The sequence below is a fragment of the Mus musculus genome, chromosome 1 (genome assembly GCF_000001635.26).
Source record: "Mus musculus strain C57BL/6J chromosome 1, GRCm38.p6 C57BL/6J".
NCBI lineage: Eukaryota > Metazoa > Chordata > Mammalia > Rodentia > Muridae > Mus > Mus musculus.
This window is the reverse complement of record NC_000067.6, coordinates 134,278,086-134,295,200: the sequence shown is the minus strand read 5'-3', so window position 1 is coordinate 134,295,200 and position 17,115 is coordinate 134,278,086. Positions and strand designations below refer to the sequence as shown.

The following is a 17,115-nucleotide window of genomic DNA, read 5'->3' as shown; positions in this document are numbered from 1 at the left end:
GAGAGTGGAGGTGGGTAAAGTGTTGTGGGAGGTGGTTACTGGGAGGGAGCGGGATGTAAAGTGAATAATAAAAAAAACATACACACACAAATAATTAATTTAAAAAATTATTCATGGCTTGGATCCCAGGTCCCCTCTTGCCACCAGTTTACATAACTCAGAAATGTTGTGTTCACCAATGTCCTTTGTAGAAGGCCACTCAATGACTCTTTTCCTTGCCTTTGTGGCTTTGACCCTTCAATTTCTTTCCAAGTCTCTCCTGGGAGGTGGTAGGGAGGCGGTAGCTGGTGCTGCAGTAGAACTAGCCAACATGTTTCAGCTCCATGAACATGCTATGCATGTTGCACAGACACACGTGCTGTCTCCTTGACTGTCTGTCTACTGCGCTGGGCTGTGACATCACCCCGGATTGACTGATCTCATCCTGGAGAATTTGTTGATGAATATTAATAAAAGCAGATACTTGTGTCTGGTTAGGTTTGTACTGCTGTGAGTGGACACAGTGTCCTTTTATAAGGACAACATTTAATTGGGACTGACTTACAGGTTCAGAGGTTTAGTCCATTATCATCAAGGTGGGAGCATGGCAGCGTCCAGGCAGGCATGGTGCTGGAGGAACTGAGAGTTCTACCTCTTCATCTGAAGGCTGCTAGGAAAAGACTGGCATCTTCAGGCAGCTAGGAGGAAGCTCTCAAAGTCTACCCCCACAGTGACACACTTACTGTCCACAACAAGTGGACAAGGCCACAGCTACTCCAACAAGGCCACACCTCCAAACACTGACACTCCCTGGACCAAACATTCAAACCACCACAACTTTCCTGTTGCTGCTGCTATTGCAAAATAGCCCAGTTTGATTTATTGTAGTTACTTCCACAGATGACATAATTTAATTTCCCTAAAGAACTCCATCTCGTTATTCATTAACCTGACTGTTACCTGTAATTCAATTGTGAAGGCTGAGAGTTTGTTAATTTAAGGAAACCTTTATGCTTAATAACATTTATTATATGAAAATATTCTGGACTCCTAGAAAGCAGGGTTATCATCCACATCTGAGCTGTGCTGGCATATTATAGCTTGAGGACTTTCAAGCTGTGGTTACACAAGGGTCACTTGACTCCAGTGACCTTTGTTCTCTTTTTCAAGTGTGAAAAGAATGGGCTTTAACACAATTTTCCAGCAACTGGAGCCCATGAGCTGCAGGGTATTCACGGAGGACCCTTGTTCTTGGCTAGCACTAGACCCTTGGAGGGGCCTAGGAGGACAAGGGACAGACATGTCACAACTGAAGGCAGTCGGGGACAATCCACTCAAGAACACTGGGAGGCACTGGGGCAGAGGGCACAAATCTGAGAAGAGTTCTATTTTTTGCACAGTTGGGTATTTTGGTGGGCCTAAGGGAGAACACTAGACCAGAGGTAGGAATTGGTAATGCAGACACTTACTTTGCCCCACTGTCAGAAGCTCAAAGCTAGACTTAAATATTCCTCTTCAGGCTATCTGAAAGACTGTAAATCCAATGACACAAACTCATAAGGAAGAAAAATCCCACAAACCAGGATGCATGATCGTTTATTCACGATAATCACGACCTTGATGAGACCTACCCTCTGTAGCTTCTTACCTCCTCAAGTTCCCGAGGCTCCACCAAGCCTTTCTCATACTATCTTCTTTAGGGAGGTTAGTTGTGGGGAGGGGCCCAGCTGAGCTTGAGCAAGCGCAGAATGGCCATCAATGCCTGCTCTCTTAAACTGGTTCAGGTTGGTTGACAAAGGACCTGAGAGGACTGAAGGGGACCCAGGATGCACCATATACTGAATCCCTGTCTGCAATGGTTTGGAAATAATCTCCAGGAAACCAGACAAGCAGTACGACCCAATAGCAAATTTGAAGTAGGTGTTTTTGGCCTGTTCCCGATTATAGTTCTTTTAGACCCCGTGTTAATCCTTACACAATCTCTACCTGTGCACTTTGCTTTCAATTTCCCACCCACCTTCTCCCCTTAGGAAGCCAGTCTTTGGAAAAAAAAAAATCTCAAATGAGGAGAACCCTGGCTTCTCCTCTGATTATTCTTTGTCTCTGGCTCCCTTAGCAGAATCTCCTCATCTTTGAGCTGTAGTTGGGGACAGGAATATCCCTGTGCCTGCAGGGAAGGGCAGAAGGTGGTCAGGGGATATGCTGTTTTTCCTTTGAAGAAATGACAGCGTCTGACCCCATTTGTTCTGTATAGTCACTTCCTACTTCTCCGTGGAGCTTAAGGTGACCAATGGATCCAGGGGAGAGATGGAGCTGAAGAAGAAACGTCCTGAAAACCCAGCTCTTTACCCCTAGCCCTAGGTGTGGGCTGGGCACAAGGCACGTGAGCATGCGCAGTGGACCTATTGGGCTGTGAATTGGAACTGTGAATGACGTCTGACTGAAAGTACAACAAACAGAGTATTTTACAGGCCTGCCTCTGTGGGCCCAGGGTTTCTAAGGAATCCGGTCTTTCCCCCAAGCTGTGCGGCACTTGGCTCCTGCGTCTAACAACCAGCTCAGGACTCCAGCTCCACTCACATGATCCACACCCCCCCACTCCCATTTGGACCTCCAAGGGAAAGGTGCAGAGTTTTGGTGGCTCCCCTCTTGATAATATCATTGCAGATGCTCTGATAGCAACCAGTCTTTATTCATTTTTTAAAAAAGGAAATCCAAATAAGTTAGCAAAAGAATTACAAAAGAAAAAAAATTGGCAAAACCACACAATGCTTAGTTAACAAAAGAAGTCACCCCAAGAGCCCCCACCCCCTTCCCTGCCTGTTCCCGGTATCATCAGCACAGGAGACCTTGGTCAGACGGCAGCTTTACAAACAACACACAAAACAATAAACAATACACAAAGCACTGGAAGGTTCCCAAGATCCACTGCAAATGCTTGGCCCCCAGAGGCTTTGGAACCGGATAGCTCCTCCCCCTTCTCTCTCAACTCAGGGCAGGCCCAGCCCAGCCACTGGCTTCAGGAAGAGACTAGAACAGATGTGCACACTTGTCCAGGTCAGGGCACTCATGTCTCTCAAACGGTTTCATTTTGGGGGTGGGGGGTGGAATTCGAGGCATATTATGATAAACAAAAAAGAAGCTCCTGAGTTTGCCCCACTGAGGGACATTAACAAGGGGGCTCTCTGGACTCCATCTTTCTCTCCTCAGAAGAGGATGCTCTCTGCTTTAAGGAGTCAGCTAAATTCCCTCGCTGGGCTGGGTGTTAGCCTTATGTGAATGGGGAGTGGGGAGTCTGGCTTGTGGCAGCCCAGGGCTGTTTTCTGGACATCAGGACAGCCCCACTTAAAAGCCCCCTGCTACAGAAGTGATGGCTTTTGACACCAACTTGGGGGCTCACATGCACACCCAGCCTGACAGACAATCTCAGTTGGGCATGGTTTCGTCTGGGAAGGCAACAGACATATCCTCCACCGTGATGCTGTCCACGATGGACGTAAGGGAGTGCAGATTGTGGGCGTCTGTAGGGTCAGCCGCGAGCAAATGATCTGCAAGAAAAAGTGGGAGAATGTTTCCTGGGCAACTGGTATGGGACCCTTGACACAGATTTTCCAGGACAAAATGGGTAAGGAAGACTCAGGAGTGTTCCCCGCCCCCAGGACACTAGTACTCCCCATGCTGTGTGTGTGCTTGTGGGGTTTTAAAAGTGGCTATCCCTAGGTGAAGCCAGGATATCCTAGGGCACAGGGCACAGTTTTACAACACTGACTGAGTGATCCCCAGGGACCCCTGGGGCAGGAGCAGGCTCTTCTCTCTGAGGTCAGAGACCAGCAGGGAAGTTGCTGGAGGCTCTGACTACTCTTTAGCTGGTCAAGGCTACCGGGAGGCACAGGGTCTCCAGCCCACCATTTGGGGCCCTCAGGTCAGCAAGTTCCTAGAAAAGCTGCTGAAGGGTGATTGGGACAGGGCTTATGGTAAGGGTACAAGCCCAGCCTAGGTAGGGACTAAGGGATTTGAGCCATGTTACCAGGGTCAGGATTCACTTACCTCCTGGGTTGGGACCGAACTCCAGTGCATTGCCCCACTCCGGACTGCAGGAGGCGCTGTGGGAGTTGCATTCACTGGGCACCTGCATGCAAGACAAGGCCAAGGTCCAAGGTCAAGTCTACTGCCAGTCTCAGGTATTTCTCTCTGCCTGGGTTACAGGGTCAGTTGCCTACCCTAGAATGTTACCATAGACATCCTACTTCTAGGTCTTTCCTAGCTTCTAGGATGAGAACTTTGCTTTCATTTCGGCGGTGAGGGTGATAAACCACAGTATTTTGTTACGGTGGCTCCTGAGCAGGCCTGTGGGCATTCTAATGTGTTTCGTCAGGTCAAAAATGAAGGCTGTGGACTTGGGACAAAGCAGGTTTCTTAGGCCACTTTTCCCTCATTTTCACCTAGGCTCACCAAAGCCCTTACTGCAGGCTTGTTTCCGGGCCCCTTCTGTTCTCCTGTGCCAGTCCACCCTACCCCATCTGTATTTTGGAAACAGTATGAGCCCAGAAGGCCACTGGACAGTCTAGCCGACAAGGAAAGGGGTCCAGGGATCCCAAGGGCCCTGCTTTGCACCTGTTCTAGCTCTGGTGGCCCGGGGCTGACCAGGCACCTCCCTCTGGCCCTATCCCTGGATCTGGTGTACTAGCCACTTACCATGGGCTGGGGCCCGCCCCCGCCTCTGTAGCGGAGATCGCGCTCCTCCTGGTTGAGGGAGCTGAGCAAGGCCTGTAGGCGCTCAATGTACTGGATGGCGCTGCGCAGGATCTCCACTTTAGGCAGCCGCTGGTTGGGGTTGAGCAGGGTGCTCCTCTTCAGGGCCTCGAAGGCCTCATTCACTTTCTTGAGCCTGCGCTTCTCCCTCAGTGTGGCTGCCCTCCTCCGGTCCACCGACACAGACTTCCTCTTACACACCTTACATGCCCACGGCAGGCACTGGCCTGGACAATGCTCAGGGGTCCCCAGTCCCTTTTCTTCCAGGGGCCCTCGGGCTTCCGGGCTTAAGCTGAGCTCAGTCCGCTCATAGCCCGGGGGCTCGAAGCCCTGAAGGTGGACAGGAAGGTAGTTTTCCCCATCATAGAAGTGGGGCTCCTGGTAGAAATAGGGGGATGTCTCATACAGCTCCATCAGGTCGGAAAAGGCTTGTTCCTGCCACTGGCCCCCAAGCTCCCGCAGCCCCTCACACCAACTGCTGGGTGCCATTTAAACCCTCCCTGCTGGCATGAACCCAGAGATAAATATAGCCAACGCCACAGAAACCTGAGCCCCCCTCTAAGCTGTTGCTGCACATCAAGACGTTTCCAGTGGATTACATGTGATTCCCCTTCCCTCTCCTTTTGCCCCCACCCCACCCTGCAGGCCTGCCCCTGGCCCAGGCGGCTCCTGTGCACGGGTCGGGAGGCCGTCGGCTGTAATTTGATTAGTTTTCATTTCTCCACAGCCCCTGTGGGGCAGGGAAGGTGGGGGTGGGTGCATTCCCCCGTCTCATCTGCTCCTTTCAATTACTCCTACCCGGGCCTCCTGCCTACTCTCTCCTCCATGGTCCAAGGCAGCTGGTGGACAGGGCAGGAAGGGAACAAGAAAGGGGTTGTCTTGGACGGACGGGAAGGGGTCTTGAAAATCCACTTAGCCTTCTCTTTCCTGCTCAGCAGCACCTTAAACCATACTATGTCAGTCCCATGAGACCCCTAAAGACCTACCACTACCACATCAGGACCACTCCAGATTTGGGGCGTGTGTGTGTGTGTGTGTGTGTGTGTGTGTGTGTGTGTGTCCCTATCGTCCATGGAGGCAAAGACAGAAACCCAGAAGGGCAAATGGATTCAACTTTTGGGTTTCTACAGCTTCTTTGACCAGGTCTCATGATGTTGGGGGTAGATTGAAGTAAGAGAACACAGGGACTTCTTAAGTAAGGGGGGGGGCCTTAAGTAGTAGGGGTCAGGTGAAGTCAGTGTTTAGCAAGGATTAGAACTCACAGACTACTCTACATTGCCTTCTTCTCCCCTAGTCAAGAGCTGTTCAGTCCCCTGTCTGACGCTCTTTTTTAAATTATTTTTTATTAGATATTTTCTTCATTTACATTTCAAATGCTATCCCAAAAGTTCCCTATACCCCCCCTCCCCCCGCCCTGCTCCCCTACCCACTCATTCCCACTTCTTGGCCCTGGCGTTCCCCTGTACTGGGGCATATAGTTTGCAATACCAAGGGGCCTCTCTTCCCAATGATGGCCGACTAGGCCATCTTCTGCTACATATGCAGCTAGAGACATGAGCTCTGGGGGTACTGGTTAGTTCATATTGTTGTTCCACCTATAGGGTTGCAGACCCCTTCAGTTCCTTGGGTACTTTCTCTAGCTCCTCCATTGGGGGCCCTGTGTTCCATCCAATAGCTGACTGTGAGCATCCACTTCTGTATTTGCCAGGCACTGGCATAGCCTCACAAGAGGCAGCTATATCAGGGTTCTTTCAGCAAAATCTTGCTGGCATATGTAATAGTGTCTGTGTTTGGTGGCTGATTATGGGATGGACCCTGTCTGATGCTCTTAATCATCTCTTCTGTGCTTTCCCCTCAATAATGCCTTCTGGCACTAGAACCGTTTTGACTCTTTCCTTTCTGTAGAAGGGTCGATAAGGAGAAAGAGTCCTTTGCATCATTTGTCTGTCCTGGGCCACCAGGCTGGCCTCTTCTATTCCTTCCTGCCTGAGTCATCACCTTTGCCTGCGTCATACAACTCTAGAATGTCAGGTGGGGGAGGGGCCATTCCCATTGAATCTTGGCCTCTGTCAGCCAGAAGATACCTCAGGAGAGGCATTGGTAGCCAGGGAGGACCAGTTCTAAAGAGCAGTGTGCAGGCCTCTGGCCACCTTTCACCCAGCCTCTGATTCCCAAATCTCTTTGCCTGTGGCTGTCATGTGACCTGAAGCTTCAGGAATTCTGGATTTGGAGCCACAAACTTTCACCTATGGCTCAGACTTTTCCCCAGGACCCCGCAGACTAGGTGTGATCTGTCCTGCTATCCCTGCTCCAATGCAGGAGGAGATGGCTACATCCTAACTACCAGTCAGGACACTAGGAGAAGGGTGGAGTTGTCTGTGGGGGATGGAGTGGGGTGGGGTGGGGGGCTCAGGGAGGGCTCCTTTCATAGCAGCCGTGAGAGCTGTATGGGGTTTGAAGGACCGGCCTTCTCTCTTCTCTTAAGCCACAGAGAAGAGCCAAGAAAGTGCTGTCTTTTAAAGGAGGAAACAGGTGTGTGAGGGGGGACATACTGAGCAATAAAAGAGCCCCAAGCAAATTGGGACACACTGAGGCCTTAAGTCAGTTCTTGACTTTACTTGGGGATACAAAGTGCAGCACATTATTGTGGGTTCTAAACGTTCAACACACTTTCCACCTCCTCAAAGTGAAGAAGCAAACAAACAAAAATTTACCTTGCTTCAGGTTATACTCCAGCCCTGTGAGCCCTAAAAAGAGAGGGATGTCATACCTGCTGTGGAAACTGCCAAATTGTATCTTTTGTCCTTGGGGGACTCAATCCCACTTACCCTAAACAATCTGTGTTCTTTTGAAGTGGGAGCAGAAAGGACTTATTCTTTGATGCCTTGCAGGTTCCTGCTGCCTGGTACAAGAGCCTGGACCCTTAGCAGCGAATGCCCCATTGCAAAGCTGTTAATGTTGTAGCCAATGAGGTGGCAGAAAGCTGGGTGGGCATGGTGGCACATACCTTTAATTCCGTACTTGGAAGGGCCAAGGCAGGAGGATTGCCAGTTCCAGGCTAGTCTGGGCTAGTTGCGAGACTCTGTCTCAGACAAAATAAAAAAAACAAAACCTAACAGGGACGAGGATCACTTGCAAACCAATGGCAAAGTCACTGGAGGCTAAGCCTCCGAGGAGGGCTGCGGAGGAGTCAAGTCCTGGACCAGGTCTTGGGGAATCAGCAGAATGAGGCCATGAAGAGGTGAGAAGAGGAAGGTGTGTGGGTGATCAGAGTGTGTGGATCTCAGGGTGGTGACGACTGAAAACGAGTCTATGAGGGTAAGAGGCTCGACTGGGTATGAAGAGACTTCAGAACTGAAGCAAGAAAACCTCATTACCCCACCCCATCCAACCCCGCTTGACAGTAATCCAGGAGTGAGATGATAAAGGCATGAACCATCGGCTTACGGGTGGGAGGGTGAATTTGACTGGGAAAAAACTCATAGTTCAAATTGGCAGCAGATGCCGTGTGTGTGTGTGTGTGTGTGTGTGTGTGTGTGTACATGTGCACCTGTGTGTGTGTGTGCACATGTGCACCTGTGTGTACCCAGCGCATCAAAACACCCAATGAATACAAGACTTATTCCCTGCATGGCCATCTGTTTCTGTGCTCTCACCTATTCTTAGCCTCATGCTCCTCAAATCAGGTGTCTACACTGACCCTATGGACCAGGGTCAGGATCGGGGGAGGGAACTCCCTCCCCCCCCCTTTTTTTTGAGACACAGTTTCTTTGTGTACCTCTGTCCTGAACTCACTCTGTAAAACAGGGCTGGCCTCAAACTCACAGAGATTCCCCCTACCTTTGCCTCCCAAGTGCTAGGATTAAAGTTGTACACTATCATACCTTGCTTACCCACTGCCTCCCCCCATGATTTCAATCAAGAAACTGTGTCCTGTGCATTGGGTACTAGGTGACATGAACAGGATGTCATCTACCTGCTACCCTGTGTGCACAGTTGAGTGACAATTGTGTACTAAAATTCACCTTTCCAAGGTAGGGAGTGCTGCGAGACAAGGGGGAGGGCTAGAAAAAAAGGACAAATATAACCCAGAAGAAAAATCGATTCTTTTTCTCCTTCCTCTATTCAACCCTGCTCCGTGTTGGTCCCTGGGTGGGCACGAGGGCAGTGACTAGACATAGCTCTGGTCTGCAGGATGTGAGTGTGATGTTTGCTCCTGTTTGATGCGGGTGGGGCTGGGAGCTGTGTCTCTGGGTCTCAGTGAATCCTTGTCTGTAGATGTCTTTCTTTGTGTATGTCTGGATGATGTGGGCTGACGATCATGCCAGGTCCCATTGAAGGCAAAGATACTTTGGGAACTGAAGTGGTAGAGTCTTCTGAAATCTCAATGTAGAGGTGGGGGTACTAGCCTTTTAGACACCTTGTTCCCTCACTAACCCGTGAGGCATGCCTCCCTCGCCCTTGGTCTTCCTCCCCTGCATACCTCAGCACCCCACTAGCTGCCCTCTGATGGACGGGAACACATTGGTGCCAGGCACAGAGCTCCTTTGTGTTCCACCATCAGTGGTGATCCATCAGCTCTGACCTGACAGCAGGGCGTCCAAGCTTAATCCCCACCCCTGCTGCGTGGGCACAGAGGGGTCCCCTGCCCCTACTGTAGCCTCCTCAGGCGGTCATGCCTTCTCCAGAGGAAGCCCCCAACCCCTACAAAGTCTTCATACCCAGACTGTGGGCCTCCCACCCTGACCATCTCAACTTGACTTTGTCCATTTGCATGCTGGGCTGACCTCATTTGCATGGTAGCATCAGGTTTCAGAAATCCCCTTCACCTGCTCCCTCTTCCTTCTCCTTCAGCTGCATACCAACATGGCGGTCTGGCCTCCAACCCCGTTCTAGTCTCTACTGATAGGCTGACCTGGGTTGCCAGGTTGCTTGGCTAAAATCAAGGCACATTTGTCACTCTGGAGTCTCATGGGCTTCGGAGCGGAGGAGCAAGCAGGTATAGAGAGGGGAGCCCCTGACCTCTCCAAGCATCCCTCCCCTTTTGTTTTCTCAGGCAAGAGAATTATTATTGGGACTATGTGGGGATTATGTGGTAATATGTATGTATATGCTTCAGTAAGTATGCATAAATACGATGTGCAAACCAACACTATTTATGAGGCAGTAGTTTTTTAGCAGGGTCCCAACAGATCACAGCATCACAGGCCATCAGAGCTACAGTTGAGGGCAGTAGCTTTTTAACAGGGTGGAACCAGATCACAGCATCATCGGCCATCAAAGCTGCATGGCAGCTGAGGGTTGACTACTCCATCCTCCTTCTACACAGAAGGAGACAGAGGCTCAGAAAAGAGACTTGTTCATGAATGCTGAGGACCGGGGTGTCTCTGATTTGAAGACTTGAGCTTAGACCTCTGTGACATTGCAAGTGAGGAGGGCGTGCAGCAGGTGTGTACACAGCCTCTGGGAGAGTGCAGGGCTATGTGCCTGTGGACATCGGGAGAATTCAGAGAGACCTCAGGGGAAGCGTTTATGGAGAGAGGAAAATGAGAAGAGACACTGGGGCCTTGGGACAAGGTTTGGGGGTAGATGGGAACAGAGCTTAGAACTGGTACAGGGAAGGGATGCTGGCCTTGCTTGGACCACATTGTTTCCATAAGGGCTAAGTATCAGGTAACCACTGGGAAATCCCAGCCCTGCCTGGAATCTGGAGCTCAGAGCCAGGATCATCCTTCAAGAATCTTTGGCTTTGGGGTGGGGAAAGGGGCGGGGCCTGGAGGCAGAAGAAGTTGGGTTCCAGAAGACTTGGGGTCAGGAGAGGTGATTGTTGGAGACAAAGCAGAGAGCTGGTGTTCCAAATAACCGGAACAGGGCATAGCAGAGCACACAGCAATGGGAACCCAGGGCCTGGTACTGTGAGACCTTTGGAAATAAGGGTGAAGACTATGAGCGTTCCCAACCTCCATCACAACAGGCTCTTCCTGGTTGGGACAAAAGCTGTCAGGAATTTAAGGGAAGTGGATGGATAAAGAGATACGAGACGGGGCATGATGCTGTCTTGTTCCCCTCTCTGGTTCTCAGTTTGCCCACCTGTAAACCAAGATGCTGGAACCAATGATCTAAACAACTGCCCTTTCCCCTCAGCTCAACCTGTAGACCTGGAGGAAGTGCTGGTGGGCTTAAGAGAAATCATATGGGTGAACTGTCACGTGCAGTTTGCACTTGTCAAGAGCAGACTCTGGGAGTGAGGAGCCTCTCCTACTCCACCTCAAACTCCATGTTGATCTCAAGTGTCCTTCAAGGCTCCCTGTCTTAGGGCAGGCTGACCCCCTGGGTCTGAAACAGGGAGCCAAGAGTGTAGCAAATGACTAAGGTTAAGGAGAATTCTGTGCCCTGGAGACTGGATAAGGGTAAACCACTTCCAGCTGGGGCTGTTGTTGTCTAACCCATGGTAGACAAATGTCTGCAGTGGGAACAGGAGGCCAGAGACATCCAAAATGGACAGAATGTCTTGCTTTGCCCGGAAATCTCTCAGTTGGGAACTTCAGCACGGTTCTTTCTCCAAGGCCTCCTCAGTCACTTCTGCGGATGCTGGAATTGCCCAGTCTGATGATGTTTTTCTCTCTGTCTTTTACTTTTGTTTGGTGCATACCTGATAAACTCTTTCAAAACTGGAAATCGGGCTGCATAGATCATTCTCTGTGGGGAATATGTACTTGGGGGAGGAAGGCAACTTTTTTTGGTGGCTGCTGTTCATTGGTTGGTTTTGAGGTACTAGGCTCAGAAGCCAAGACCTGGGCACACACACTACGTAAGTGCTCCACCACTGAGCCAGTGCTCCACTCTCTCAGCTCGAGGCCCGCTCTGTCGGTTGTTCGAAGCAGGTCTTGACCGGAAGATTGAACCACTGGGGTCAGGCAGGACAGGTTTCTTTAGGGAACGTTGTCCCCAATTCACTTTTGCTCCCATGCTCAACCTCACACACTCACCTCTGGCTCAGCCTCCCTGATTGTCTCCCTTCCTTCCTGGTCACCCTCTACATGGCTTCAGAAGCCATAGCATGCTACCCCACCCCCTTCCACTCCCCAAACTGCTTCTATTTCTGCCTCTTTGACAAGTTGTGACATATTTGAGAGCAGCTGCTGCCTGGGTGGAGATGTCTTTTCTTTTTCCTGGCTCTGCCCTCTGCCCCATCCCTCTGCCGACAGTAACCCCTTCCCAGAATGCATCTTACATTGTCTTCTTGGCAGCCTCAACACTGGCTTTCTCTTGATTTCTGCAGGACTACCCAGGGCTCCAGAGTCATTCAAGGGAGTCTTGTGGCACAGAAATTCAGTGGGGGGAAATCTTTTCTGTCAACTCCAGAGCTGTGTGGTTTTGCTGCAAATTTCTTTCACACTAGGTGCTTCTGTCTTTAAGATGGAGGCTATGACTAATCTCTTCCCTGCTAATTTATCTCTATAGAGACTAAGGGAAGTCTTCCATTCTTCTTGTCTGATCTGAGGATGTCTTTTTCTGCTGCCCTTTCTTCTGAGCTAATAAGTGTGCTGGAATCCTTTCTGTCATAAAGATCCCTCAGCCATGTCTCCTTACTAGCCTTCCCTGCCTTCCCACATTTCTAGAAAGAGGAGTTAATATTTTCTCACCTCCCGTTCACTTGCCTGCCCACTGTCACCTGTCACCCCTGGGTCACTAAGACTACTTTTCCTAGGCTGAACAGAGACCCTCAGAAGCTCTGTCTGTATCTCACTGTATTGCCCTGTGACCTCTGGAGGTGTGGACGGTACCATTCTTGAAACTTGAAACTCTTTGTGCCCCTAAAGCCTTCCAGCATTGGTCTTCCTCTTATTTCTTGCTCTCTTCTTTTTTACCTCTTCTTCCTCTTTTTGCTTTCCTTCTGGGCACTTTTTAGAAGGCTGCCTCTATTCCTGTGTTCTTATCTACTGTGTTTCTCGGCAACCCCATTCTCTTCCTAGGCTATAGTGACCATGTGAGCAAACTGTCTTGTGAGCCGCTCCTAACTGTGATGGGCTGGTGATTCCCACTTCTCTTCTCTGCTGCTACCACTTCCCTGGGTCATAAATCACACATGCATGGTTTTGGAAGATGGCTCCACTTAGATGTCTTACAGGCTTCTAAAGTTAAATATTTCCTCTGTTCTGATATTACCTTTATTGCTGACTGAAGCCACCATTCATCAATAATTTATCTTCACTTTTTAAATCCAATTATATTCAGTAAGTTCCATCTTAGCAATTTTTTGATTCACATAGAACCAGGAATCAACCAGAATGAGAAGTCTCACTGAAGACATGGACATTTGGCAGAGTCACAGCAGGAATTCACCTTCTTGTAAAGTAAAGGCTACTCCACATCTTTCCTCAAAAGTATAAAAGCACGGCTGTGGCTCTGTGATAGGGCACTAATATGCATAAGGCCCTGGGTTTAACTCCACAAGCCTCAAAGGCTCCAGTTTCATGTGACTGCCTGCAAAATAATGCCCAGTACATATTGTTACAAAATCTAGCAATCAAATGGATGAAGTTGTCAATGGTCATTCTATCAACACTAGTAGACAACAGGAGCTAGAGCGATGTCTCAGTAGCTAAGAGCACTTTCTGCTCTAGCAGAGGATCCCAGTATGTTCCCACCACCCACACAGTGGCTCACAACTGTCGGTAACTCCAGCTCCAGGGGATCCAACGCCCTCTTCTGGTCTCTGTGGGCATTGCATGGGTGTGTGTGTGTGTGTGTGGCGCACATACAGACAAGCCAGCAAAATGCTCACACACATGAAACTAAACCAAACTAAGAAACAAGGGAAAATGTGGTTCCCCTAGAAGAATCAGTTCATTCAAATACATCAAGAAATGGCAGAGTGGCAGAGTAGCACTCAGGCCCTTAGAAGAGCTGTTGTAAATATGCTCGATATACTCAAGGATTCAACAGCATGGACAGTTCTGGAGGCTCAGTTTGAAAGCAGGGTTCCAGTATGGCTGAGTTCCTGTGGGGGTTTTCTTTTTCTTGGTATCTTATAAAATGACTGCCTTCATGCTTTAGTGGCCTGTTTTTGGCATGTTCATGGAGTGTTTTCTCTCTCTCTCTCTCTCTCTCTCTCTCTCTCTCTCTCTCCACTCATCCCTTCTCCTCCTTTTCTCCCTCCTCACTGTCTCTATGTGGTCCGAGATGACCTTGAACTCTTTGATTCTCTTGCTTCAGGCTCTTCTGTGTGGGGTTATTATCATGCACCACTACACCAGGCCGGAGTCTTCTTCCCTGAGAGTACTAATTCCATTGGAGCAGGCTTCACCATCATTACCTAATTGTGTCTCAAAGGCTCCATCTACAAATCCTATTATACTGGGGTTAAGGATTCAACTTGAATTTAGAGGGGTGGAGAAACATATGAATCACTCAATCCATAATAGACAAATATATGATTAGACACTGCAAATAAGGTTTATTGAAAAGGAACACTGTGCTCGCTTCAGCAGCACATATACTAAAACTTGAACAATACAGAGAAGATTAGCATGGCCCCTGCGCAAAGATGACATGCAAATTCGTGAAGCAGAAAAAACAAAAACAAAAAAGAAAAGAAAAGAAAAAAAGAACACAAACCTGTATAAAATGAGACAGGGAAAAAGGCTAAAAAGAATCAGCCAAATCAAAAAGGAGCTTCAGTGGTCCATGGGAAATAGCATATCTAGTAGATTTACATCTATGTAACTGAGTCCCAGAAAGGGGAAGAGAAAATTAGAAGAAAAAAATGGAATTTTGAAAAGTTGATAAAAATTATAAATTTATATATTGCATTCAACCAACCCCAAAAGAATAAACTGGAAGAAAACCACACGGAGACACGTCACAACCAAACTGCTAAGACCCAGAGACGTAAAGGATGTAGACAGCTGGAGAGACAAAGTGCATTCTATATGGAGGAACGAAAATGAGTAATGGCCGCTGATTTCTCACTAAGTACTAGGAAGGCCAGGAGAGGCAGAACAGGCTCAAAAGCTGAAAGAAAACAAAAAACCAAAACTCGTCAACCAATGTGTGTCTGTGAAAATTGCTTCCGAGAGAGTGGTGATGAGATTAGAGGATTGTTCAGCCAAGAGAAGTTGGCAGCGTTGTCACAGCAGACCTTTACTACAAGAAATGTTGCAGGGAACTTGAGAAGGAGAAATTGACTTAAAAAAAAAAAAAGCAGAGACTTAAATGTATCTAAAGGAATGAAGGTAACTGTAAGTAAATAAGTACATGAAAAAGCTATTATTACCTTGACTTCAAAATACATTTAAAATATAGTTACATATTTAAAACAAAATAATAATGCATTAAGAAGTTTATAGCAACAAAATATATAATAACAATAGTACAAAACTGAAGGTGGGAAATGGAGGCATACTGTGATCACATCTCTCCGTTCTACGTGGTGCGTAATGGTGAGAGCAGACCATTAAAAATGCCTGTTGTAACACTAAAGTAGCTGCTCAAAAGGAAAACGCACAGGGATCTAGCTAAGGAGCATGTGCTGAAAGATGTGTAGGGATGCTTAAACACGGAGCACCTAGAATAGGAAGAAGAGGAGAGATGAGACAAGTTAAAAGCAGTTTGTGAGATGGCGGGCTTGACCCCAAACCTCATGTGTAAGTGCACTGATACGAAGAGAGTGGATTTGAAAGAGCTCCAGCTTTGGGCTGTCCATAAGAAACTATGGTAAATATGTAGACACGGTGAGAGCCAAAGGATGAGCAGGTATATACAACGCAAACGCCATTCAGAAGAGAGAGTAGCAGCGTTATTAGTATCAGATAAAAGGAGGTTTGAGTGAGGGATTCTGCCGGGTGTTGTGGTTGACTGTGAAATGCAACCGTGGGTCTAAGTATTTGAATACTTATCCCCAGTGGTGATGCTGTTGGGAAATTATGGAGCCTTTGAAGCTGTTTTCTGTAGGCCACTGGGGTGGGCCTTGAGCATATAGCTTTGCTTTGTTTCTGTCTCTAGCTCTTGAAGACCTGCAGAGCCCTGGCTTCATGCCTTCACTGCACTGCTTCACTTCACTGCACTGCTGTGCACCTCATGGTGCCCTGACCCCAGCACGATGGACTGATGCCTCTTGAAACATGAGCTAAAATAAAGCCCTCCTCCATTAAGTTGCTCCTGTGAGCTATTGGCTGTGGAAACAGTAATACACTATGTCCAGTCACTAGGGATAAAGAGGCACATGGTGTAACGATCGGAGGGCTCATTTATCCGTAGAGTGTGATGGTTCTGTATCTAAAATATGCCTTCAATACTCATCAAACAAAAACTGAAAGGAGAAATAGACAAATACAGACATTTACAGATCTCGCACTCCTCCAGTAATTGATGGAGCAAGTAGCTGAAGCAAGTGTGAAAACAGAAGGGCTTATGTAGGCCTGTCTGTTTTATCACTTGATTTTTGCATGATATTCCACCCAACAGTAATAGAATACCCTTTCCCTCCAAATGCACATGTGACACTCTTCAAGATCGTACACCAAGCTGAAAAAGACAAAAAACAAAAAGCAAAACAAAACAAAACAAAACCCCCCAAAACCAACCAACCAACCAACCAACCAACCAACCAAACAAACAAACAAACAAAAACCCAGGTCTTCATAGCAATGATCCTACGTCCTGACTACAGTTGGGTAGACTAGGAATTGTGCTAAACCGTGTCTCATTCTGATTTGTCCTGATGACTCCAGGCAATGTGACAGGTGTGGTCTATGTAGGAGCAGAAACTCACATTTGTCTCAGGCCAAAGCTCAGAGTGGGATTCCTGAGACTCTGTTGTTAGTGAATGTGGTGGAGAAGGGACCGTCCCATCCTGAGCTCAGGATCCCAGTGACTGGTGTGTTGTTACCAGGTCCCTAGCTGCATCGCATCCCAGGCTTGTACTCCAGCAGCCTGTACTCTAGCAGCCGAGCCCCCTACCCCACCCTCACCCTGCCGCCAAGGGAAGAAAGGCTCCTGGTGGATGTGCCTAGGGTCCTCCCCACAGCTACGCCTGTCTGTTCAGTGAGCTTCCTCTTGATCTCTCGCTCATTTCCTTGAGTGGTTCATCCAACTTCCTCTCTCTCATCTTGGCCTTCATCCTTGGGGGTCTTACCCACTGCCTTTGTTCCTGGCTGGCCATTCTTATCAGCTCAGCAGGCTTGCTCTTCCAGACAGGGTCTGAGGACCCTCATTCCTGGGCCTTGAGCTCCAAGTAAGACCTGAGACACCAAACAACTCAGGTCAAACTACCCCTGGTTACCCAGAGTCAACTGGGAGTCAGAATGTCTGCCTTCTGGGCAGTGCTGTCCAGGTCTCCCTTTTTTTTTTTTTTTTTTCCGAAACAGGGTTTCTCTGTGT

General features: G+C 48.5%; 1 protein-coding gene, 1 long non-coding RNA gene and 1 other non-coding gene across 3 annotated transcripts; 2 read left to right on the top strand and 1 right to left on the bottom strand.

Annotated features, from left to right (window-relative positions):
* Positions 1–2,652: 2,652 nt before the first annotated feature.
* Positions 2,653–5,197, bottom strand: Myog (myogenin). Its single transcript, NM_031189.2, has 3 exons — positions 4,675–5,197; positions 4,027–4,108; positions 2,653–3,527 (listed from the first exon to the last, which is right to left on the bottom strand). Exons 1-3 carry the CDS (start codon positions 5,143–5,145, stop codon positions 3,406–3,408), a joined length of 675 nt encoding a protein of 224 aa, NP_112466.1. The 5' UTR covers positions 5,146–5,197; the 3' UTR covers positions 2,653–3,405.
* Positions 5,198–5,439: 242 nt separating this feature from the next.
* Positions 5,440–6,606, top strand: Myoparr (myogenin promoter-associated myogenic regulatory antisense lncRNA). The gene has a single exon (NR_160520.1). It is a non-coding gene; the product is annotated as a myogenin promoter-associated myogenic regulatory antisense lncRNA (long non-coding RNA).
* Positions 6,607–14,209: 7,603 nt separating this feature from the next.
* Gm24517 lies at positions 14,210–14,316 on the top strand. Its single transcript, XR_003949176.1, has one exon. It is a non-coding gene; the product is annotated as a U6 spliceosomal RNA (small nuclear RNA).
* The last annotated feature ends 2,799 nt before the right edge of the window (positions 14,317–17,115 follow it).

Coding starts and splice junctions, on each gene's coding strand:
- Myog (NM_031189.2), bottom strand. CDS start 5,145: ATGGAGCTGTATGAGACATCCCCCTATTTCTACCAGGAGCCCCACTTC. Junction 4,109..4,674: donor GGGGCGGGCCCCAGCCCATG/GTAAGTGGCTAG, acceptor TCTTGCATGCAG/GTGCCCAGTGAATGCAACTC. Junction 3,528..4,026: donor GTTCGGTCCCAACCCAGGAG/GTAAGTGAATCC, acceptor TTTTTCTTGCAG/ATCATTTGCTCGCGGCTGAC.